At 35.6% G+C, this 26496-nt stretch overlaps 2 protein-coding genes across 3 annotated transcripts; one reads left to right on the top strand and one right to left on the bottom strand.

Moving 5' to 3' along the window:
* The first annotated feature begins 866 nt into the window (after positions 1-866).
* LOC128234307 (glycogen synthase kinase-3 beta-like) lies at positions 867-15766 on the top strand. Of its 2 annotated transcripts, none has more exons than XM_052948474.1 (9): positions 867-1259; positions 1764-1954; positions 3412-3495; positions 4312-4422; positions 7057-7187; positions 8327-8433; positions 9053-9246; positions 10423-10609; positions 11276-15766. In XM_052948474.1, exons 1-9 carry the CDS (start codon positions 1175-1177, stop codon positions 11452-11454), a joined length of 1269 nt encoding a protein of 422 aa, XP_052804434.1. In that variant the 5' UTR covers positions 867-1174; the 3' UTR covers positions 11455-15766. The 2 variants fall into 2 exon arrangements, with proteins under 2 accessions (XP_052804434.1, XP_052804433.1); XM_052948473.1 differs by lacking the exon at positions 4312-4422 and adding an exon at positions 3978-4088.
* A 6509-nt stretch (positions 15767-22275) lies between these two features.
* On the bottom strand, positions 22276-25027 carry LOC128236037 (leucine-rich repeat-containing protein 58-like). Its single transcript, XM_052950856.1, has 3 exons — positions 24360-25027; positions 23441-23844; positions 22276-22572 (listed from the first exon to the last, which is right to left on the bottom strand). Exons 1-3 carry the CDS (start codon positions 24839-24841, stop codon positions 22391-22393), a joined length of 1068 nt encoding a protein of 355 aa, XP_052806816.1. The 5' UTR covers positions 24842-25027; the 3' UTR covers positions 22276-22390.
* Between the last annotated feature and the right edge of the window lie 1469 nt (positions 25028-26496).

Raw genomic sequence — 26496 nt, 5'->3', positions numbered from 1 at the left:
CCAAATAAATCTGGAAATACCGTACGTGTGCGTTTTTTATAAGCTCAATCCATAACCTTTAAAATGATGTATAACACTTGATAATCAAGCAAAAAGTTTCTCCAGTCACTTAAATTTTCAAAGGTCAGAAAAGTTATAAGAATCCTCATACGATTATTTTGTTCTCTATACTGTAAAATCATACTCAAACACCATTTTGCAATTAAATGTTTCTTGGCAGGCTTGCAAGGCATGTCTGTACTGATGCCTCTTTTCCTCTGGATAGTATTAGGTTTTTGTCCGAACTCGTTATTTTTTTCAGAATATTGTTATAAAATGACTTAAATATATAATTCTACACACAACTTTCAGCCAAATTCATGTGGTAGAGGTCTGATAATTTAGGCACCGTTTTACACTGTGTATGTTTTGTTTTTAAATGTGGGCATAACTTAAAGCAACGCTGTACTAATGCAAATAATTAAAATTTAAGTGTCAACACCGTTGCACCATGGTGTTTTGGGTTGAAAGGTTGTTCCTTGAAGGGTGCCACTCAATGTACATAATATACTTTTTCTTCGCGGCCTAATGTATTGCGTAAACTATATTCGGTACTGGTGTTTTTAAGTTTATTTATACTCTCACTTGGTCAAGACCCATTTAGTGAGTGATCCGATAGATTAACAGTCAAGTCTAATTCCACTAGACCACGGATCCGCAACAATATTTGGTAGTTGTCCCTTTGTATTTTCTCTGTATACTTTTCATCCGATCATTAGATGCACCTAATCTCGTGTGATCACGGAAATAAACGTATTGGTCACGCTTTGTAAACTTAGTAGCCATTGGCTATTGAAATTCACGTAAATACACGGAAGTAGCCGATGGTTAATAATAAGAAAGAACAGCCATTGGAAACGATTTCGGACTAACCTCACCATTTTCGGGTTCCAAATTTTGCGTTTTGGGCTCATCATCTCTGCAACTGTTTATATTTGTTCTTAATGCAGATCTATTTCTACTTATGGGTACTATATATCGGCCTTGAACAACAACAAAGTCCTCTGAATGAACTGATCGTTTTTCACTCAAAACGGAAACCATTTTCGCACAACGGCCGCCATTCTTCTGAATAAATGACGAGAGAAACCATACTTGATGAACGGAATCGCCCCCACTTAGTTGTTTTCACACCATGAGTGGGCGTCCAAGGACTACATCATTTGCAGACGGTGGTAAACCCGGAGGATCAGCTCCATTTCCAGGGATGAAAACCATCAGTAAGTGCAAATTGATGCCAGTCTGTCACAATATCTGGGTCATTCATCTTGGAAACCAACATTGGATGCTGGTGTAATGTTATGTACTGATATTTGTCCACTGCCAAATTGATATGATACATTACTTTTGTTATATATTGCTTTCTAGTTGTAGCTCTGTTCCTTACTTGCCATTAATCCAGCTACTGCTCATTAGCATAATTTATTTCAAAGGTTATTTTGTGCACTAGTCAGCATGCATGTTGCAGAAGTAAACCATACAGATACTAAGCAGCACTAAATTAATGACATTTGAAATGGTTGAATAATCACCAACGTTTAAAGAAACCACTTATTATGTTTCATGAGGATGAACGGTAAACCCTTGCCCCCTTGCACACTGTAACAAATATTTTTAGCAAGTCAGTTAATTTTTTGGTTTCTATATACTGTGTAAAACGCATAGAAAATACTTCCTTAGAATTATTCATGGTATCTTTTGATAACATTTAATGTTTTTTATAGACAAAGACGGCAGTAAGGTGACAACAGTTCTAGCAACTGCTGGTCAAGGAAATGATCGACCGCAAGAAGTGTCGTATACCGATGCTAAAGTCATTGGGAATGGCTCATTCGGGGTTGTCTATCAGGCAAAGCTGGTCGAATCGGGAGATCTAGTGGCAATCAAAAAAGTTCTTCAGGACAAGAGGTTTAAAGTAAGTTCTTTGCCAACTGTTAATTTTTACTTATAAAACAAATCAGGGTATTTTTAACTGACCATGTTTTGTTTTTCTGTTGAATCCTCAGTTTGTTTTGTCTAGGAATAGCATCATTCTTGTATTACCTCAAGTTATTTTATGTAAAGCAGTGGAATGAAAAACCGTGATTTATCAGCCAACAAAGCACAGGAATCTTCATTGCATTTGTTTAATTCTAACATGTACATGATTTATTATACGTACAGTCAAACCTGGTTGAACGGTCACCTGCTTTAAATGGCCACCTGCCTTAACGGGCCACTCCAAATCCCCCTGTATGTTTTTACTATATAATGTATGTGCATTAAGCGGCCAACTGTCTTACGCGGCCACTTATTTTTGTCCCCATGAAGCCATATAAGCACTAATTAGCGGCCACTAATCCCTTGTCACTGACACTTCCACTTATAAATTTTTCCAGTACACAGCTTTAATTTCGTATAGAAGTTTACGGAAAAGAACGACGGCCTCGGGTATCTCAGTCATCCAATGAAAATGAATATTGCATCACACGATTGCCATGCGTGTTTACTCATCGAGAAATCATGTTTATGACACGTCGGCAAATGTTTTGATCAGAATTGACACAGTTAATGACACTTTTAATAAGATAATTAATTAATTGCGAAGTTAATTTTAAAAATAACAAACACCTGTTATTATGAATTCACAGTTTGCATTGTCATTCGAAGGCGTGAAACAAGTTACGATTTTTATTCACTTTAATATTGTTTTTCAAAGTGCACGGATTTATATTTCTACGAACAGATATTTACAATGCATTGTTCTTGATATGTTTTTTTAACTTTGATTATGGCTGAAAATAAGACTAATCTAAAGTGTTTGACTCTAAAAAACCTATCGAGTGTATAAAGTTATTAGAAAACGGCCGTAGTGGTGTTTTGTTTATGCCTTGTATCAACATTTATATAATGTATTTTATTTATAAATTTGAAATAAAGTTATTTTATCTATACAAATGTATTTGTATTCAACCTTCTTCAATAATATTGATACAGATGTTACTGATTGTGGTGTGAGGTGGTAGTTAAGATATATACTCCATCTCTGAATAAAGCTGAAGTGGCGAAATGTCAAACCTGGATTAAGTGGCCACCTGTCTTAAGCAGCCACTTTGATCATTTCCCAAGGGTGGCCACTTAATACAGGTTTGACTGTACCAGTTACACACCACTTTTTGCCATGCAGGAAGAAAATACTGGAACATAATGGGTAGATAAAGCATACTTATTCCGATTTCAAGAATGTCAAATGACCAACCAGCCTAGACTGCTTCAATTTGAGTGGGTATGCATAAAAATGCTTGTGATGAATTTGTACCAGAAGATATTAAAAAATGAAAAAGATGATAGTGAAATGTCGAGTTCCATGACCTCTATGGTTTTGTTTTACAGAACAGAGAGCTTCAGATCATGAGGAAGCTGGAGCACCATAATATTGTCAAACTCAAGTACTTCTTTTATTCAGCAGGAGAAAAGGTAAGACTAATAGATTTATAAACGTCAAATGTTAACAAGATAATGTTCTATTTTCGATTTTGTTTTTAAAAGTTATTTACATGTGAAGTAGTTGATTTTTTTTCCATGAAATCATGCAAAATTACTAAAGGTTTGAATGGGATTCTCTTTTTATCCAGATAAAATTGGTATAATCCAGCTCATTGATGCAGTTTTACAATTAAGTTTTGTAGGATTTTTATATATAATATTGAAGTTAGTACAAGAAGAAAGATAACAGCATTATATGTATAAAATTAAGCATAAAATATTATTTGACGTAAATAATTACATCATGCCATCATACATGTACATGAATCATGTATAGATGAACATGCATTGTTTTCGGATGAAGTATTTTAATTTGATTCAATAATAAATCATTGTTTTAATCATCTGATTTAGAAAAACAAGAAATGCTCAAAGGATTGTATATATGTTTGTTTTGCTGCGTATTGTTTTAGAAAGATGAAGTGTTCCTGAATCTAGTGTTAGAGTATGTTCCGGAGACAGTATACAGGGTGGCGAGACATTATAGCAAATCCAAACAGACAATTCCCATAATTTACATCAAGGTATACTTCATGCTAAAATGTTATGTGTCAGAGTTTTCAAGAAATGCAAAAGAAGAATGCCAACTATCATGTTTGGGTCTCTGATCATGAAAATGCATCACTATTAAAAAAAATGCCATTACTAGTCATGATGAATGTAGGTGTTGGCTAAATTTGCAGTTCTTTCAAACTCTGACAAGTTAACTTTTAATGCTTTTATAACAAAACATTTTCTGATTTTCAGAAGGAAGAGGTCTTCCTGAATCTAGTTTTGGAATATGTACCAGAGAATTTATATAGGGTTGCGAGGCATTACAGTAAAAATAAGCAAATTATACCGATCCTCTTCATAAAGGTATGCGTGCACTCTGACAGGAGATGGCACAGAATTGGGCACCTTCTCTGTGTGTTATCTTCACATTACTGTCACTTGTACAGTGTTATAGCTGAAACAATTAGTGATCAATCATTACTAAATTAAACAAATGAAAGTGCAAGATTTTCATTTGATTGTCAACATTTTAAGATATTTTTAAAGCACATTGAATGATACAGCATTTTCGTTTGAGTTTCACTTTGTTGCTCTTCTCTTCATAAACTGGAATTTAAACTTTAAGTGGATGCCATCCGTTCATAGTGAATTTCTGCCAAGGCCCTGTCTGCTGTATTAATTGGTTCAAGATTTTGTTTCATATACCAGAAACATATCCTAGTAACTTAATATGTCAAGTTTTTATCATCAAGTGTACTTGTCCAATGTGGTATAACAAAGTAAACAAGTTTTAATACATGTGGATTTGTAATGTTTAGCAAAACTTTTCTACCTATGCATGTGTCTGCCAAGCACCAATTTACAGCATATCTTAATACTATTTGCTCATGATTGTTTCAGCTATTCTTATTCTTTTATGTAAACAGTAAAACTTTAGTAATACTCAAGTGATCATAGTCATTTTCACAATATCTCTTTTGTAACTCAATATATTTTGAAAGTTTGGATACCCTTGTGCTTTTCCTCCTTGTCTAATACAGAGCTTTGAGGTTGAGAGTGTTCTAGCACTATAATTGTCCATTGCTCACCGATGAGGTCTTGGGTTTGATCCTCACCTGGGGAGCAATTCCATGGCTGGTTTCTTCCCTTGACAGACTCCCGCATGATTTTATAAGCTTTAGTCACAATCAAGCTGAAAGGAATTAGTGTAAACCAATACATAGCTTTCTTTCCCATATTAATCTCTCTTTAATACCTAGGTTTCACAGGTTCTTAGTATTAAACTTCCAACAGTAGCTTTATCACAGTGCACTTTCAAGACATGAACCTACACATGTGTCACTTTACAATAAATTCAAAATAGCCACATATAATAGTATGGTGTCAATGTTGGTTATGTACATGCCGATATATGTAAATTGGTTTGATTATGGTATTTGATTATGATGAAGAAAAATAGAGAGAAAAAAACAGAATGATCATTCTGTTGCTATTCTAGAAGTAAAAATTGACAATAATTATGCAGGCAGCTCTTTAGTTTTCAGACTTTCTAAAATTTAATTTCTGGTTGAACAAGCCCTAATTCTTAGATTGTTTACCTGCCAAAACAGGTATCAAGCCCAATTCCATAAAAGTCTGATTAAATTCTTGATTTGAGCAAGCAGTAGTATGTTTTCATGTGAATGTGCTTGTATTAATGTCTATTTGTATGGAAATGTGTAATACATGTTGTATTTCTTACCAACAGACTCACATTTTGTACTTTGAAGTTTTGACATATGGGATTATAGGAATGCTCTTACCTATGCATTGATTGATTACCATATAACTTGGTACAAATGTTGTCCTCATTAAGACGATGTGAAGTGAAATTGACAGGGGTCTATACCTCAAAGGCCAGGTCACAAGAGATATATTAACGTCAAGAGTACACAATTAAAAGTATTTGTTAATTGAAAGTGTTAAACAAGTTGTACAGATTGACACTATGCTCACTATGCCAAGCATTATCATTATGTGCAACAAGTTAAATATTATAATAAACTATGGGCACAAATCCAATATTATGTTTATGTGTTTTCTCTTCAAAAGCGGTAAAACAATGTTATGACATCTACACAATATATATGTGTCACTTAATTGAAAATACTTAAGGCTTGCTATTTCATCGACATTATAAATCAAAGACTCATTTTCCTTCTCTCTTTTTTAACCAGAATGACCTTGGCTTGATCTTTAATACCTACACTACACACAATCTGAATAACTCTAACAAATATCCTTTTATAACATGTTCATATATCAAAGAATATTTTGGTTACCAATCACAGTGTGTGTACACCACGTGATAAATTACGTCATAAATGCTACGTCAGAAGGCAATATTTTGATTTGAAAAAAGACTTTAAACAAATATAACTTCGCTATTTTTTCACCAATTTAAATGAAACATAGCACATTCTACGCCTGTTACGGAGCCCTTCCTTCGGTCTTTTACCAGAGTTTGATTGAGAATTTAGTTTCTTAAGACACTTCGACAAACCTTTTCACAATACAGCCGTTATTTATTAAAACATTATTTTGGAAACGGGTTTGTCGAAGTGTTCAATGAAACTGATGACCTTATCAAGCTCTTCAAGCTTTTTGGACTGCCCTTTGTTTCATTTAAAATGGTGTTGTAAAAGAAAAGTTAACTTTGACTTTGGTCTTCATTTTGAGCAAAATGTTGCCTTCCGACGTAGCATATAAAATTAAGACGGAATTTATCACGTGGTATACACACGCTGATTCAAACAACTTGTATTTCCTATTTTCCCACTCTTGGCAAGTGGAAGTGTTCAATTTTGGTCAGATTTAGCGTACCAGTCAGGTTCAGAGAAAAACAAAATGTTTTAAAAAACAATGGTGGGCGATATAGCTGTCCTTTGGACTGCCTTGTAGTAACTGAGTTGTGCCAGTACAAGAGAGGTTTGATTATGTTTGTGACATGTGTTTCAGTTATACATGTACCAGCTGTTCCGAAGCCTGGCATACATCCACTCCCAGGGCGTTTGTCACCGTGACATCAAGCCACAGAATTTGCTGCTGGACCCAGAGACAGGCGTTCTCAAACTTTGTGATTTTGGCAGGTAAATCTCTTGAAACGTTGCAACTAGGAACAGAATTTCAGCATAAATTCCACTTACAGCTGCACACTTCTGCACTTGACATGTGTTTTGTTTTTGCTCCATGGTGTAGTAGTGTACTATTCTTTTTAAATTTTAAAGTACATTGCAACATTCTGCGAAGTTCCTATTTAAGTTGGCATCATTACCAAAATTATAGATGTATTTATGATTCTGAGTGACTGGCTTTGTGCCCTGTCCCTTTTCAGCAGCATCATTCCACTTTTAAACCGTGGCTTGAACCCTATTAGTATGATCATGTCTATTAAAAGCATTGCTGTTTAAAGTCAGTATTTGGATATCACTCTGGTTGTGTGCCCAAATCCACACATCCAAAATTCCAACCACCTGGGAAAACATGCATTTGTCCATCATTATCAATAATTTTATACAGATAGCTTGTGAGTTTAGTTTTGTTTGTTGATTCATTTCCAAAATATCCAAGACATTGTTCTAACCTGCTAAAATGATGAAATGTACAAAGTTGGTGATGACGCCACATGGCATGTGGCATGTGCGCATCATTGAGGCCTCCTCATTATGTTGTCCTACCTTGATGTTTACCATAAGAAGTCACTCTCTTTATATATTTGAAACAACATTGAACTTTTAATAAACAAATTAGAACTAAGAAGATAATTGATATGCTGTAAATTTAAATAGTGTAATTGTTAATAATTATTTTATGTATTTTCGTGACGTAGACTTTCAGCAGGTTTACCAATCAAGCGTTTCAAATTAGTTTGTTTCATTAAGTTGAAATTGAAAACACTCAACATCCGTTAGTCCAGAGTAAGTTACTACATAGTGTTAATTAAAGGGTGATTACCGTTTTATAAAACAATTTTTGACTTAAAATTAAAAAAAAATGTGAACATATATTTTGACAGATGGTAACACATTAACCAAAGATGTTTAATACAAAATTTGAACTTCTAAGAACATTCAAAGATAATTGAAGGTGTTTGGGTTATGGCAATCAATCAAATTTGTAAAAGAAAACTTGTATTTTTTATTACGAAATAAGATTTATCATTCTTTATTTAATTTTGTTCACAAAAAAGCAAAGATAATTTATTTTGGCTCATTGTTTTGTGTTCCAGTGCCAAAGTACTGGTGCGTGGTGAGCCAAATGTCTCATACATCTGTTCCCGATACTACAGAGCTCCAGAACTGATATTTGGTGCTACAGACTACACCTGTCAGATTGGTGAGTAGTGGGAGATGTTGGCAATGATTAAGGTTAATGTAATGTGGTCATTGTTAATTGTTCCCAGATACTGGGGCTTTAAAATGGTAAAGAAAGTGTTATGTAATACCCACAAAGTGAACAATAAAGAATGCCAATTTTTGTTTTCTTGTTTTTCAATATTATTTAATCAAATTGCTTAAAGCATGGACAGGTTTCAGTGTGCTACGTTTTGAGTGTATAGTCATGTAATGCTAAAAAATAAAAACTGGAATCATTTTATGGATTGAAAAAGAATCACAGGATTGTGGCTATATATACATGGGATTTTTCCAATGTAAATCAAGCTTCTGTAAATTTCAAAAATAAACATTGTGCAAAAGATTAGGTTAAATGTCTCAAAATTTAAATGATGTTTGACAACAAGATTTATTTTCTGTCGTTGGAAAATGATATTGAAATGAGTTTCCGCTGGAAAACATGGATTTTAAAATCTGCAAGAAAGATTGTTACCTATACACAGTCAATTACAACATCCAAAAATTTTAAAAGAGAATTACCAATTTCAAAACTGTTGATATGATTGCTAAATATTATGACGTATAATTGGACTGGACGACAACTTGTTGTGCTATTTCAGATGTCTGGTCAGCGGGCTGTGTTCTAGCAGAACTGTTGTTAGGGCAACCAATGTTTCCGGGTGACAGTGGTGTCGACCAGCTGGTGGAGATTATCAAGGTCCTCGGTACACCCACACGCGAACAGATCCGGGAAATGAACCCAAACTACTCTGAGTTCAAGTTCCCACAGATCAAAGCCCACCCTTGGACAAAAGTAGGTGTCAGTATACTTAAGTATTATTATCCATTTATTCTTAATTATCTTGACTCTCAATCCGATTTAACTGCCCCCTATATTGAATAAAAGCGTAAATTGAATCCAAGTCCACATGCATATGCTGGTCCAGGGTTATAATTTGACTAGTTACTCTTTCCATTGGTCAAACAGTTATGAATATTTATGTAAGCGTGATTTGATGTCATGTTAATTGTGAAAGCTAATATCAAATGTGTTTTAGTTTAAGTGAGTAAAACCAATTACGCGAGATGTAATAAATCACAATGGCACCACATCCCATATAGGGCCTATATTTAAATGCAGCATTCTAAGAGTTCAGAAAGTGTAAAAAAAGATTAACAGAAATCAAATAAATAGGATTAAACCCTATTTGATAAGGCTTCTAATAAGTTGGCTGGAGTAAAGAGTAGGTAGACAAATTTCTATTAGGAAAGTTATGGCCCTAGCTTGACAATGTTTATGTCTTTGAGTGTCCATTTGTTTTAAATTTATCTCATAATTTCACAATTGTATTCTTTTATTGTATGCAGGCATTAGACTGAAATCAACATATTGATGTTTATGTCACATTTTTTGCAATATATTTTTATTTCTATACTAGTCCATATACAATGTATTTTGTCAACAGAATAACAATTTGCTATTAATATCTTGTGCTTCATGTACAACAAAATGTTATGTTTTTGCACGACAATGTGCTAATTAAATGCAATTTAAGGATCTTAAAATGCTTAAACCCCATGAGCTTCAGGGGGCTTCGCCCCCTTGGCCCCCACAAGGGAGCTGCCCTGGACCGGTAAGGGGGCCTTTCGCGCCCCCCTTAACCCCCCGCGAAAAAGTGGCAACAACTTTTTAGAACCCAGGGGGAACCCTGTAGGCATCAAACCTACTTGGTATTTTGCCTGATTTACACATTTTACCCAAAATAGTACGCAGTGGTTATCGTGTGCAGACATAGGATTCAAAATAGTTGAATTTCTTACACTGACTAACTGTTTGTCTGACATGATATCCATTTGGTTGACTTGTGCAATCATATAGTACATTTTGTCTGTGTTACAAAATGTAATTGATATATATATCTTGGTCAAGTTCTCAACATAGTGATTAACTGACAAACTGCAATTGGTCAATTGATGATTTAATTTGCAGGTGTTCAGACCAAGAACTCCCCCTGAGGCTATACAGGTGGTCAGCCGTCTATTGGAATATATCCCGTCGGCCAGAATTTCCCCGCTAGAGGCGTGTGCTCACCCATTCTTTGACGAACTAAGGGACCCTACCACTCGATTGCCGAGTGGACGAGAGTTACCCGTGCTTTTTAACTTCTCCCCACAGGGTTTGTAAAGTGTTATGGAGAATTAAAGATATTTCTTTTTTTCCTTTTTTTTCTCAAAAAAATGGTGTGTGTACAATTAAAATGACAACATATATTTCTTTACAAAAAGTAAACAGTTTTACTTTTAAGTTAAAAGATCATCTTCTTTTGAGAGTTTTGGTGTGCTATTAGATTAAAACAATGGATTTATTATAAAAAGTGAATTACTATGTCACCATTTTTTATTGGTTCGATAAAGTCATTTACATGTATTGGTTGACAAGATTAATCATGGTATGTGATTGACACTGAGTACCACTGGGAATACTACATGAAACAGGACTTGGTGTTGCCATTTGTGGAATTGATTTTAGATATGTTAACATTAATTAAGCACATTGTATCTGGTAATACTCCCAAGTGAATACTCTCGGGGTTTAAAAACACAAATTTTGCCTGAAAGTGCTTTTCTGCCATATATCCATTGATTCCTGCATTGTTTTAATGACATGGTTACTCAATCACACCCATACCAATACCTAACCACAATTCTTTGTACGTTTGCAATCAGGTTTTCCTTATGTAATAATTGCTTCAAAAGGAAGAAAAACATGATGTAAAAGATATTACACTGGATGTATGATTTCTTCGAATCATAACCAAATATGTTGTGTTCTTGTGTTTCAGAGTTACTTATTGCCCCCCAACTGAATGCAACGTTAATACCTCCGCATGCCCGCACCTCGGCTTCCGATGCTCAACAATCCGGCTCCACCGGACAGGGCCAGGACGCGTCAACTAATGCCAACTCCTCCGGCGACGCTGGCAACACACAGGGCGCGCAGGCATCCGGCGGGAATGCATGAGAAAACGATAATGTCTAGGACGGATTATTCTTTGTTTTAAAAGTCTTATTGTACAAAATGTATTTATTGCCGTAATCTGTTATTCAAAGATAAGCTCTTCTCTGTAAAGACATAATTTTTAAAAGGTGGAAGATGGATTTGGACTGCAAATCTTGAGACATAAAACTGGCCAGCATTGGAATTGTTCTTTAGAGATTAGGATTGAAAATCAGTGATACATGTGTATAGACAGAGCTGATAAAGTCTGGAAGTTTGCTGGTTATGTTATACAAAATAATAATGTGGATTCTGATGGGAAAAGACAGCAGGAAACTATATGTGGATGTTTTACACCGTTGAAATTTGTTGACTTAAACGGATCTTGAAGCAAAAACTGTTGACTTGCAATTGTGAGGTGGTGAATTTTTAATCATGACATGAAACAAATGGAAATAGTTCAGTGAACTCTTATGACATGGAGAAGTGGTTGAGTGAATTGGACGCTTAAGGATACGGAATTGCCTTGCAAAAGTGTGTGGTGGATTTGGCTTCCTGTAAATGAATGTTTTATCAGAATCAAGATGAAGAAGAATAGATCCGAGAGAAGAGAATATTTAAATGTTGACTTTGATACCAAATCTCTGGCCAATTTTTGCCCCAGTATGTTTGGTAATGATCCTAGATCAAAGACTTTGTGATCAGAAAGGTCAAGTTAATTGACCTCTCCATAATATCTTAGTCATTTTTATGTTGATTATTTGTTCACTGTATGAAACACACCAGGGAGTGTGGACACTTGAGAGTGGTTTGCTTTAACGATGTATTCGTTTAAAACATTATAATATCTTAATACAGTTGTTAGTTATATGATTGTGTATCATTCAAGATGGATGGTGTAAATTATGTTATCTTCCTTCTTATGCACCTTCAGTTTGTAAAATTTCATTTTTAAATTTCAAAATGATCCTGCAAGCTGTTTTCCCCTTCTGTTTGACATTGAAGTTGTTTCAAAATGTAAGCATTAGTTACATTGCACAGACATGAACAATATCAAAATAGGATTTGTATTATTATTTAATGATGTTAGATGTAAATATTTAAGAGTGTTAAAATTCATTTCACACAGGCTCTTATAGTTAATAATTTATGGTATAAACTCTTAGTCATTTTGAAATGACACAAAGAATATATATATATAAAAGTACATAGGGTTTTGTAATTATTAAGTGTTTACTTAGATAATAATTTAGAATAGTCATAAAAGATCAGTTGAAATGTTTTCGAAAAACTCTTATAAGAATCCTTCTAATATTAAACTCTTGAATTGATGAACTGATTTCTTATTTAAGATATTATTGGCATTTAAGTCAGTATTATTGTTATTGTTATAATGTCTACTTTATTTGCCCCACAAGGTATAGGTCACTGTGCAAAGATAAAAGTTCTTTGATCATAAAAATAAATTAGGAGTTCAACAGTTGCAAAAATGATGGGTAGGGTAGGAACAAAGTTTGTTTCTTTGTTGTTGTTTTTAAATCCAGTCAAAACAGCACAGCAAGTGGTGAATGCTTGTCGTGTCATTTTGATATCTTGTGTTATGAATAATTAATTCTTAGTTTTTAATTATAATCAATACGAATGGATAACACGCTCAAAAACAACTTTAATGGGGAAAACAGATACTTTTTTATCTAGGTTAAAAAATTTTTTATCTAGGTTAAAAAAAAACCTCTTATGATGAGGGATTTTGACAGAATGGTCAGATTGCCCTAAACACAGGCCTTAGTTGGAACATTTCATTTAAACAATTTAATAACACAAAGATTAGTGATGTTCCTGGTACTTTATCAAACTTTAAATTATTTTCTAACAGAAGTAAGTAAAGCAATGGATTGCATTTTCAAACTCTTGCGTCAGACTGTGATTGTCTTTTTCTAACAATTTTAGAAAATGTGATGCATTTTGATAATGAAGAAAAGTGCATGTAAGATTTGTTAAGATCTTTATTTACTTTAATACTTAAACCTGTTTTATTTGAAACTTTTTTCTGCGTCCTATGACACTGAATTATGTTTAATTAGTTAACTACTGGAAACACACTTATTTACTAGTTACTTTTTGTTTTTGCACATATTTAAATAGGTAGTCAATAACATCAATTTGAATGTCTAATGGTATGTTTATATACAATGAACAATGTATATGTTACAAAGTTTGTACATGTAAGATTTCTTCATGTTGACCACTGTATATATTTCACCCCCTTTAATTAATATCTGTAACACATGTTTGTTCTGTTTATGTGAGGAAAACTGTACGACTGATGGAGAAAATGCTTTTGTTTCTTCATTGTGTACATTAAGTGTACACCAGGTATTCATGCATTCATTGTTAACAAAAACAAAATGCCTTACTCTAACACAAGGGCGAGTTTTAAAAAGTCAGTGTATTTCATACACAACCACCTCAGTCTGACATAAATGCTTTAGCTGTACACAAATTTAAGACAGTCATAATTTCAAGGTCCGTAGATTGTTTTATGTCTAAGAAAAAAATGCTACAGAGATGTCACCCTATTATTTTGTTATTGGTCAACAATGATTGATGTGGAGAAAAAGCAAATTGTACGGAAGATAATATTACAAACAAGCTTCTTTTTTTACTTGAACGATGGCAAATTAGGTAGCTCCATGTCCAATTTCAGTTGATTTAATAAAGGAACCGCAGTATCTTTATGTTATAGAATTTTCCATAGCTGGTTTGGTTTTTTCATCTTCACTTAATATCTTTTAAATGATTTTAAAGTTATATGGGGTCACCAGATATCAAAGTTAAACATAATCAATGGCACTTTAAACAAAAAGGTAATGTTTACATATGATACCTTAGGACAGTGTAAGTGAATGAGAAATATGTTAGAAATATGTTATGTTCAATATTAGTGTACTATTTGAAATGTTACTAGTGCCAGAAATGACAGTGGGGTAATAGTTTTAGAAGCCTATAAAGTGTTTTATGTTACCTAGTAGAGTTCATGTTTTTCTATAAAGATAAATGTGACATTAATGGTAACAAACCTGATGTAATAATGTCCCATTGTTAATAACATGATGAAAAAGGAACCCAAATTCATGAGTGTAAAAACCTAATGTTCTGTTGGAAACTTTTTATCCAATTTAAAAAATAATGATTTTAGATGTTTTATTGATCTAGAAAGCTTGACTCTAGAACAGATGCCAGTGCTGTATGATGGTTTTGACATGTGTGTATAGTGTCAAAGAGAATGTTGTTATGTCATGCATGGTGATCATTCATTTTATGTGGCCATCTTTTACAATTATTCATGAAAGAGAAACATTTTTATTCATTTTTAACACAGAAGAAACTGCCAGTTGTTTTATTACTTGTGATTTGCATCATTTGTGCACCATTCGTATTATGCATGCATTCTCATACCAAGTAGTATGTGTATTATTACTAATTTTCATAATCTGTATTCAAGATGTTTTAAGTTTTCTGTTTATTCTAGACCTTAACATGACACCTTGTTTTTACCTCTGAAACATGTTAATTGAGGGCTCAAAATGTGTCTTGTCATTTGTAAGCTTATGTTTTTTTTTAAATTGGACAGATATGGAATGGTTTGATTTAACTCTGTAACTGCTTACCGTAAAGTCATTAGAATTAGCAGAGTTCTCCATCGTCTAAAGTATTAAAAAAGAGTTACCAGAGAATGAACAGTAAATGTTTTTAAGCTCCTTCTAAAAACTTGTTATTATACTAAACATTGTGTGAAATGGCAAATTCATTGTTTTCATTACGTTACATTTTGTGTGGTTTGTATCTTTGTATTGTTTTATGCAAATATTTATCATAACAAATTCATAATTAAATTATTCTTATACAAATATGCATACTTAAACGTTTCTGAATTTATTCATTTACAGGGCATTAATTGGAATTTTGACACAATTTAATAAAAAGAATCTAAACCAGGTTAAGATGCTATGCATAACCAGTTGAACCTTGTTCATTCTACATCAGGTGTTTAGCAATGTTATCTTAAAGGTAAACTAATGTTTATATTTCCAATTTCCTTAAAGAGATGTTCTACTTGTTAATTCATACCATAGCTTCATTGACATTTTCTTTCATTTTCAGCTAAGAAAACTTTAAAGAGCATTTTATATTCAACAAATACTATCTTGTGTAACTGGCTTATATATGTAGATACAGTATGAAGTGTGTTGTAATTAATGAATGATAATAACCTAGTTGTTGAATGGGATAGATGCATTTTCATGAACTTGTGTTGAAATAAAATTGAAATTGTCATGTACAGAAAAGTGTTTGTTATTATGTTCAAGCCCAGGAAATACCCAAGTGAGCGATTGTAAACTCCATGCCAGTCCTTGAAAAATTGCTGGTACACTCGGGTGCTGTTTGGTATGGTGACCTGTACTCTTTATCTCGAATGCTGTTTGGTATGTTGGCCGGTACACTTCTCTTGAGTGCTGTTTGGTATGGTGACGAGTACACTTCTTTCTGGTGCTGTTTGGTATGTTGTACGGTACACTGCTTGGTTATGGTAACTGGTACACTTCTCTCTGGTGCTGTTTTGCATGGTGACCGGTACACTGCTTGGTATGGTTACCGGTACACTTTTTAGCTTGACTATTTAAAGAATAATGAGGGCTTTACTACTTGCCCTGGCGTCGGCGTACGGTTTTTGGGCAAGTTAATTAATTAATTCAATTGACTTAATACTTCACACAGTTGTTCAGGACCATCACACATTGAGATTACATAACTTCATATTCTCCTTAATACAAGTTATGGCCCCTGATGCCTTGGGAACTTGGGTTAAAGTTTTAAGGCAAGTTGGGATTTTCACTTATAACTTCAATACCCTTCATTTAATTCACTTAATACTTCACATAGTTGTTCAATACCATCACACAATGAGGTTACATAACTCCATATTATCCTTAATACAAGTAATGGCTCTGACTGACTTAGGAACTTCGGTTCAAGTTTTAGGGCAGGTTAAAGTTTTAGGGCAAGTTTGGATTTTAATAAAAACAACTCCTATACCCTTCATTCAATGCACTTAATAATTCGCAAAATTAATGACGACCATCTTACAATAAGGTCACATAACTCCATTTTAACCCTGCATACAAATTATGGCCCTTGATTGATTTTTTATTGATCTTTTTTTAAATTTTCTTTTAATTTCTTTTGACAGGCACATTTTTATATTGTTAACCACATTTTCATAAAGGGAAAACAAGTTATTGAATGACTTGCATCATTGTTCGGGCGGTCTGGTGGGAGGGCAGCGTCAAAGTCACCTAATGTATCGAATAATTTTTAGCTAGGTTTGACATAAAGTCCAAACTTGGTATATACGAAGTGTTTATGGAGACTTTTTATGGGAATGTGTTTGAGGTCCCTAGGATCAAGGTCAAGGTCAAAGATGCTATTAATAGAAAAAGGGTTGGTATTAAATACCTTAAGTGTCTACATATTGTGACCAAACTTGGTATAAAGTTTATAGAGGCCTTTCCTGAGATTGTGTTTTGGGCCCCACATCGTGATTCTTGTTCATTTTTTAATTTGATTTTTGTATTGCTTTTGACAGGCACATATTACATCGTTAATGTATTAACTTCTAAGTCAAAGCGGCAGAGTCTTACTACAGCTGATGTTGGTCTGGTTACCGGTACACTGTTTGGTATGGTAACTGGTACACTTCTCTCGGGTGCTGTTTTGTATGGTGACCGGTATACTTCTCTCGGGTGCTGTTTGGTCTGGTGACCGGTACACTTCTTTCGGGTGCTGTTTGGTCTGGTGACCGGTACACGTCTATTGGGTGCTGTTTGGTCTGGTGACCGGTACACTTCTTTCGGGTGCTGTTCGGTACCATGACCGGTACTCTTCTATCGGATGCTGTTTGTTATGGTGATTGGTACACTTATCTCGGGTGGTGTTTGGTATGGTGACCGGTACCCTTCACTCAGGTGCTGTTTGGTATGGTGAATAGCACACTTCTCTCGGGTGGTGTTTGGTATGGTGACCGGTACCCTTCACTCGAGTGCTGTATGGTATGGTGACCGGTACACTTCTCTCGGATGCTGGTTGGGATGGTGACCGGTACACTTCTATCGAATGCTGTTTGGTATGGTGACCGGTACACTTCTTTCGGGTGCTGTTTGGTATGGTGAACGGTACCCTTCTCTCGGGTGCTGTTTGGTATGGTGACCGGTACACTTCTTTCGGGTGCTGTTTGGTATGGTGATTGATACCCGTGCTGTTTGGTATGGTGAGTAATACCCTTCTCTTGGATGCTGTTTGGTATGGTGACCGGTACACTTCTCTCGGATGCTGGTTGGTATGGTGACCGGTATACTTCTCTTGGGTGCTGTTTGGTCTGGTGACCGGTACACTTCTTTCGGGTGCTGTTTGGTCTGGTGACCGGTACACTTCTATTGGGTGCTGTTGGGTACCGTGACCGGTACTCTTCTATCGGATGCTGTTTGTTATGGTGATTGGTACACTTATCTCGGTTGGTGTTTGGTATGGTGACCGGTACCCTTCACGCAGGTGCTGTTTGGTATGGTGAATAGCACACTTCTCTCGGGTGGTGTTTGGTATGGGGAGCGGTACCCTTCCCTCGGGTGCTGTTTGGTATGGTGACCGGTACACTTCTCTCGGATGCTGGTTGGTATGGTGACCGGTACACTTCTATCGGATGCTGGTTGGTATGGTGACCGGTACACTTCTCTCGGGTGCTGTTTGGTATGGTGAGTGGTACCCTTCCCTTGGATGCTGTTTGGTATGGTGACCAGTACACTTCTCTCGGATGCTGGTTGGTATGGTGACCAGTACACTTCTCTCGGGTGCTGTTTGGTATGGTGACCAGTACACTTCTCTCGGATGCTGGTTGGTATGGTGACCAGTACACTTCTCTCGGATGCTGGTTGGTATGGTGACCAGTATACTTCTCTCGGGTGCTGTTTGGTCTGGTGACCGGTACACTTCTTTCGGGTGCTGTTTGGTATGGTGACCGGTACACTTCTTTCGGGTGCTGTTTGGTATGGTGACCGGTACACTTCTTTCGGGTGCTGTTTGGTATGGTGACCGGTACACTTCTCTCGGGTGCTGTTTGGTATGGTGACCGGTACACTTCTTTCGGGTGCTGTTTGGTATGGTGAGTGGTACCCTTCTCTAGCGTGCTGTTTGGTATGGTGAGTGGTACCTTTCTCTTGGATGCTGTTTGGTATGGTGACCGGTACACTTCTCTCGGATGCTGTTAGGTATGGTGACCGGTACTCTTCTCAGCTCGGGTGCTGTTTGGTCGGGTGACTGGTACTCTTCTCTCGGGTGTTGTTTGGTTTGGTGAAAAGCATCGTCGGCACTGAAGATACACATTCCGTTAACACTGCTCAATGAAGTAGATGGTGTAATAAAGTATCGAGGGTATCCGACGGTCGGTGAAAAAGCTCAAGCGCGACAAATCTCGCAGTTAAAGAGTCGTGACGTTACCTGCTTAATTCTGGTGATTATGGGATATCCAGTATTCATTCTGGCTTCTGATTGTCCGCTAATTAACTTATCAGACAGTATGCCGAGCCCTTCAAAATCAAAGTACCAAAGGCATATTTTGTGTCATATAGACTGTTTTGTGTTTCAGACAATGAATGGATTTCGATATAACTTGGAACCAATGTTAATTTACTTACCGGCATGTTCCAGTCACATTGAGTAAGGCCATATCTATAGATAGCTCATGTTTGTGTCCATTCTATAACTTACTTGTGGAAGGATTTGAAAATAACAAGGCATACAATAACAATAAGCTGACTTGCATAGCGCAGGTATTGTACAGACACGCATCTTCTTTAAGGTAAATATCACACTTATGGGAGCCATTATGCGTTTCTGCTCATTGACTCGTGCAAGTTATGGAAGGATTTCGGCATAACTTAATTGGCACACAAATTTACCATCTTCATTTAACATGCTGAGCGTATTGAGGACAATGCCACAAAATTTGAGGATATCCGAATTAACTTTAAGTACATTTAAGTACATTATGCTCAAGCCAGACACCTTTATGTAACTACTTACTACACTAGAGGTCAAAATTAATTCAGTCTAGTTCGGCGTACATAAAAAAGACTGGCAACACGAGGTTTAGCGTGACTGTCGGCATGCACCCACGAGCAGACGCACGGAAGGGTTTGAAATGATCCCATGGTAGATACTTTGTATGCGTTAATTTCGATGAAGTTTTAATCAAATTGTTGTGCCAATAAGTTATAAAATTATTTCAGGTTACAAGACGTGTGATCATGGCAAGTTAAGAATCCGAAAAGCAACTAAATCTTTGAAAACACCACGTTCAAACGCAAACCATCAGAACGTCTGGTGATATATTTTCTCTTTTACAGGTTCATTTCCAACCCAGCTGTACAGGAATCCTACTCGGCGTACTTATGTGGTCTTCTTTTAAAGTTTTTTTACAAACATCCATCTACGGACACCTCTGTTATGACAGCGGAAAGGTAAAATTTTAAATCCCTCAGAGGGCTGCTATACCACTATACCAAATACATGACCAAGTGGACTGCGCCTACAATGTTACAGCTTTATTGAAATCATCTTGTCTGATTTGAAAAAGTCCCACGTGAACGTTCATGTGTTGACGCTCGATCAATTATATTCAAGTTATCTCGATACGTAGAAAATAGAAGTTAACTTATTGAAATGGAAAACAAGGCCTTCTGCCAAGTCGGGGTCAGGGTAAGCCACACAACAGGTTGCACCTTCCTTTCATTTTGAGAAACAGTACTATCCAGATCCAATATATATAACATAAAAACGTGAATTTAATGGTGACGGAATGGATTCTGTACTTAGTAGGTGAAATAATTTAGTCTTAAATATTTTAAGAAGGCCAGCTCACCTTCACAGTGTATCCGTTGATCTTTAGCCAAAACATAAAACTACATGTATTGGTTATCTCCAAGTTCAAAGCGATCAAGGTAGTGGAAATGTATGTTATTTAGAATTCAAGTCTCATAATACAGCCTTTGAATAAACATAGACCACCATGGGTATAAATTAGTCAATACAATACTAACATTTACTTTAATGTTTTTATTTCTGTACAGTGATAAAATAGTTCACTCCAGTTACAATACTAGGGAAAAGCAGTTTCAGTCACAGACAGGCTGTACTTTATAAATAATTAAATGTTACGGCCACAAATAAATCAACCTGTCTAACACATATTATGTATATTAAACCAATGATTTTATGATAAAAAGAATGTTAATTATTATAAGTATAAAATGCCATCAGCATTCACTATAATAATTATGCACGTTTGCCCCAAAATAACAAAATAAGCACCCACTCATCCATATGTCTGTTAATTCCGTACAAAGCATTTAACTTCTCAAAGATCATCAGTTAAATAAATAAATGCCAGTTAAACATTTACAGTTCCAATTAAAAGTAAATCTTAAGACAAGAGGGCCAAGATGGCCCTATATCGCTCACCTGAGAAAAACTGTAATGGTGCTTTAGACATTTCTATAATTAAAGGGCAATAAATCTGGGGTGACTACAGAGACTTGGCTAGTTATTGATCACTTCCTTGGTATTATGCCTTTATACATTCTGACTGCATTCAGTGTAATTGGACAAATGCTTGTAAAGTTATTGATCACACAAGAGCAATTTTAGGTAATTCTATAATTAAAGTGCAATAACTCTTAGGTTACTACAGCGATTGTGCAAGTTATCAAACTTGTAGGCATTATGCCCATACACTTTCTGAACATATTAGGTGATAATTTGACAAACCCTTGAAAAGTTATTGAGCAGACAAGACCAACTTTAGTTATTTTTTTATATGACCAAATAAACTTGTCCAAGATATTATGGCCGAATACATTATGTCATAGTTAGAAATTATTTTGAAATCTGGTCCATGGTTTCTGAAGAGAAGATTTTTCAAAGTTCCCCATATATAGACATATAGTGGTAACTAGGCCTAGCCCTGCCCCTGGCAACCATGTTTTTAATAAATCAACAAGGGGTGAAGAAATTTGATAGAGAGTCACCTAAGGAACATTTCAGTAAAATTATTTTTAAAACGGGCCAGCAGATTCAGAGAAGATTTTCTAAATCTCGCCTCTGGCGGCAATGATTTTCTCACGAATATCCATGGGGTAAAATAATTTAATACAGGGTCACCTAAGGATCATTTTTCTGATACTTTTTTGAAATCAGGCCAGCAATTTCTTAGAAGATTTTCAAATTTTTGCTTATTTGGTTGCCAGGGCAACCAGAATTGCAATGGAACCACATGTATTTAAAGAATTGGGAAAAAGGATTGTCAAGGATCATTCCATTGAAGTTTGGTTGAAATTGTCCCAGTGGTTTAGGAGTAGTTGTTCAGAGGAAAATGTTGATAAAGGATGACGGACAATCATCCTAGCAAAACACAAAAAGCATTTCAAATGAAACAAGGAATTGTATACTATTATGTAAAATGATAAAATGTTAAACTGGTATGCGACTAGAAGCTATACCTGTGTTTAAAATGTATAATCTAAAATGTATAATCTGTTATCACAATATTTTTTACACAATATAATATCTATCTTCATTGAAATAAGGCTACACAAAATGAATTTTTGTACAACGAAATTACCAGATGTATGTTTCAGAAAAATCAAAGAAAAAATGGGGGGGGGGGGACCAGAACCAAATAGGGATTGTTCATCCAACGACCGTAAATTAAGAAGAAAAGGAAAATTGTCTGAGGTCATTTAAACTCTTTTAATGTTTTTCTTAAATTCTGGACATGTATTCAAATGGGACCAATCCTCCACAAAGTAAAAAACACATGAGACACATGAGTATTACTGGCATTAAATGTTCAACCCAGCAAGACTTTCTTGAGTTTGGAGCGTGCTGAATCTTCATCATCAGTTTCACTGTCACTGTAGGCAGGTTGGTACGAACAGGCAGGGGAGCAGAGATACTGTAGCAGTGGCAGCCGATACTTCCCACAGAAGTCTACAAACTTAACATTCTCAACCTTCGAGTCGAAATATACACCTGAAATACATGAACATGTTCATTTAAAACATTGGAGCTATTATAATTTATAGAGTGAGCTGCATAAATGGTGTACCAGTACATAACAATATGTAAGCCTGTCTGTCAACAAAGAAGTCCAGAGTCTGATTCTTTGGTGAAGCACTTCCTGTGATCAAAATAATCAGACTTAAATGTCAGTTTAAAAAAAAAAAATGTTTGTTATCATCTTGACCAAGACAAATTGTTGTAATCTTTGAGTTAAAACTATAAAATAAAGCTCACTGTCACATATATCTTATTAGTTAGTGAAAAAAAAATTGTTTAATTATTGTGACATATAACATCAATGAATATTGACAAAAACCCATACACTAAATATTAAAGGGGCTGTACTCCATATGATAAAATAGCGAAAAGAAAAGAAAATTGTAGAAAACTGACATAAACTTGGCATCGATGTGTACAATGCATTGAAACTTACTAACTGAAGTACCACATAGTTAACAATTTATATAAGTTTAGCAGTTATTTCATATTTTTCCATTAAAATAGATTACTGGGTATGTCTACCAGGTAGAATTCATTCCTTATGCGTGATTGGCTAGTCGGTGTTATCACGTGATATTACCAGGGTAGGTGTATAGCTTAATTATGTCACCCAATTATAGAAAGCCATCGTAGCTCAGTGGATACAACACTGGACTGCTATTTTGGCGACACGGGTTTGAACCCAGGTCGAACAAAAAATTTTTTTAACATTTTGGTACTTTTTTTTACAATTATGATATCAAAGCGTAACACATTCTATTAGATAATTGTCCTGAGATTTGTTACAGAAAAAAACTTTTTGGTGCCAATCTGGTGTACAGTCCCTTTAAACACCCACCTTTACACTTGGGATTCACACATCTTTGAGCAGAGTTCATATAGCTGGCCAAGCTTGATGGAAGGTCAGTTTCAGAGTAGTTCACCTTTTCAATTTTGACAACTCGCCCCGCAAGCTCTAGCAAAGATGGTGGATCAAAGGATAAATCCTGAACAAATCTCGCAACCAAAGGATTGTTTCTCAGGCTAAGTTCCACTAAATTTAATGCTACAATTTCCGGAGGAAGTGTTGTGATACGGTTATTATGTAGGCTTAGAGAGCGTAGTTTCCGGAGGTTTATAAATGTCGGAGGAATACTATTGAGGTTATTATCACAGAGCACCAGGGAAGACAGTTTCTGAAGGTTTCCCAGAGCGGCTGGCACTTCAGTGAGGCAGTTCCCACCTAGATATAGCACCTCCAATCTGAAAATAAACAAAATATTTTTCGTTACTATCATATCTCAAATTGAATCACTGTCACTGAAAGCATGTGAACACCAGTTCTATTTATGTCATTATTATTATATTTACCACTTTGTTAAAAAAAACTTGAATATTTGCATCTATAAAATTTATATTTCCAAAATTGTACTGCATAAGGTGTAGAAAAATAAATGTTGTCTTTATGCACCAGTCAAATGTAACCATGGCCCCCCCCCAGGTCCGGGGAATAGCGGGGACTTAGACTTTCGGTCAAGCCAACCCCAGGTAAAATCCCCACCCTGCAGTAACGAACTGATGGTCAAATCCCCGCCAAATGCCCCCAGCCCCAGGGAGCCTAGGTCAGGCCCATTCCCCACTATATTTTGCGCAAAGTCAAAACCACGGCATTCAAAACACGGCCAATTTCCCTGGCTATCCCTGGTATACCCCCAGACCTTGGGGGGGCCGTGGTTACAATTGACTGGTGCATTAGTCTGTTAATTCAGTTAATATACCTTTTAAGATTTCCTACAGCATTTGGAATTGAAACAATCTGATTAGCACCAAAATAGAGGGTTTTTAATTCCACTAGCTCTGTAATTTGCATAGGAAAGTCCACAAATTTATTTCCACTGAAATTCACAGTCTCAAGTGATGTCATAAGTCCGAAGTCTTTGGGTAGTGAACTGGCTTCAAGAAGATTATTGCGAGCTGAGAACGTTTGAAGAGCAGTCAAATTAAGAAGAGCACCACCGATGTTTGTTAATCCATTGTTGCTGATGTCAATGTTCACAAGATTCCTGAAATTCCCTATTTCTTCTGGAAATATAACAAAATTGTTGTGGCTTAACTGAAGCGATTTCAAACAAAGTGAGTCACTTTTTAAGTAATTTGGCAAGACTTCCAACTCGCTATGAGACAGATCTTCTGAATTTTCATCGTTGAATTCGCCGTCAGTGTCGGAAGATCCAGAATAATACAGATAATTTTCTGCCATACTGTAGTCTGTTGTTGTGTTGAAGGCAGGTTATGCCTTTTCCGTCAGCTTTCGTCAGGATGTTTTCATTCTCAGACTACTTTATCGAGGTTACAAAAATCAGAACACTAAAATATGTAACAAACGAAGACAACACAGCTCTACTCCTGTGACATGCGATCGACGCATGATAGCCAAGTGATCCATCTGAATGAATTCATTCTTTAGCCCGGTTTAAGTCATATGCGCGGATAGAAGGCGGAACCATTCGCAATAATGTAAACTTCCTACAGTAAATGTCAAGGTTGGTGAACCGATTAACGTCATAAATGACCTAATTGAACTCTTAAGTAATTTATACGATCAACACGCTCTGTGACACCATACTCTTGCTCTCCCCAAGTACAAAGTGTGCACTTGTTCCATGTCACAGTCGTATCAGTTCTTAAACGCGGTTTTTAAAGCGGACGACATATCAATCGTTGAATAGTGCGGACGACAAAAAAACTAAGAAGGGTTTTGTTCAAAAACTGTGGCCCTATCCTAAAACGCGGTCGTTTGAGGGGACGACATAGAAAGCGTTGAATAGTCCGGACGACATGAACAAAGAAGGGTTTTGAAAACTGCGACCCTGATCGATTTTACGCAATGTCACTGATGGGCTGGTGGAGCACTTAAATGCTGATCCCATTGAATTTCGAAGCCATGGCCATTTTTAACGGATAACAGATTTTTTAACATTAAAAATTTACTCGCCACGCTTGTTAATTAATGGCCTTTTTCGCGCGAAAAGTTGAACTTCGTTGAAAACTAATCAAGGCCCCCCCAGCAAACATGACCATATCGGGCCGATGTTGGCTGAATTTCGTCATATCGGCCAGTGTTTGCCGAATCGGCCCGATATGGGCATATTGACTGAACCATTGTATGTGTAATAAAACTATATGATTTAAATTTGAATTTTTAAACATAAAAACATTAACAATAGCTTTTGTTGTTTTTTTATGGACAAAACACTTTATAAATATGTCAATATCGGGCCGATATTAGCCCGATTTATACTCGGTATTGCTTCAAGGGAGAGCACTGCATATGTTGCAACTTTCACTAGCAGTTCATTGCCCTGGCGATTAATAAATATTTAATTTCATTATCATTAAATAATAAAACCAATTTAAGTCTATATGGTTATTTTTTAATTAATTATGTAATTAAAAGATTCAGTTCATGTTCATTTCATTTTTATCTATGAAATTATTTAGTTTTATATTCACTGCGGTATTTGTGCCATTTCAAAGAGAAGATCAGAGTCAAATCATACTTTAGGTTTTTGTCAATGGTAAGTACTGTTTGAATCGTTGTTGAGCTCATGAATATAAGGAATTATTATAGTACTATTCTGTTTATCTATAGTTTTATTCTCGAAAGTAAGTTGTAATTTCGAGTAATTATGTTGAAAAGGAATTCGTGTAATATATTTTCGTGACTAGTTATCTTTGTTGTTTTATGAAGTTGATTAAAATCTACATTTAGGTAGCATGTGCACACAAAAGCAAAGTACGTATTACATTGATGGTTTGGTTGGGTTTGAACGATTAATTTATCTGCTTCCATTGTAGACAAATTTAAAAGCACATTTTGTTATCAATTATGAATAATAATTGGCACATTTTAAT

This window comes from Mya arenaria, chromosome 5 (assembly GCF_026914265.1).
Source record: "Mya arenaria isolate MELC-2E11 chromosome 5, ASM2691426v1".
Lineage (NCBI taxonomy): Eukaryota > Metazoa > Mollusca > Bivalvia > Myida > Myidae > Mya > Mya arenaria.
This window is presented reverse-complemented; position numbering and strand designations above follow the sequence as displayed.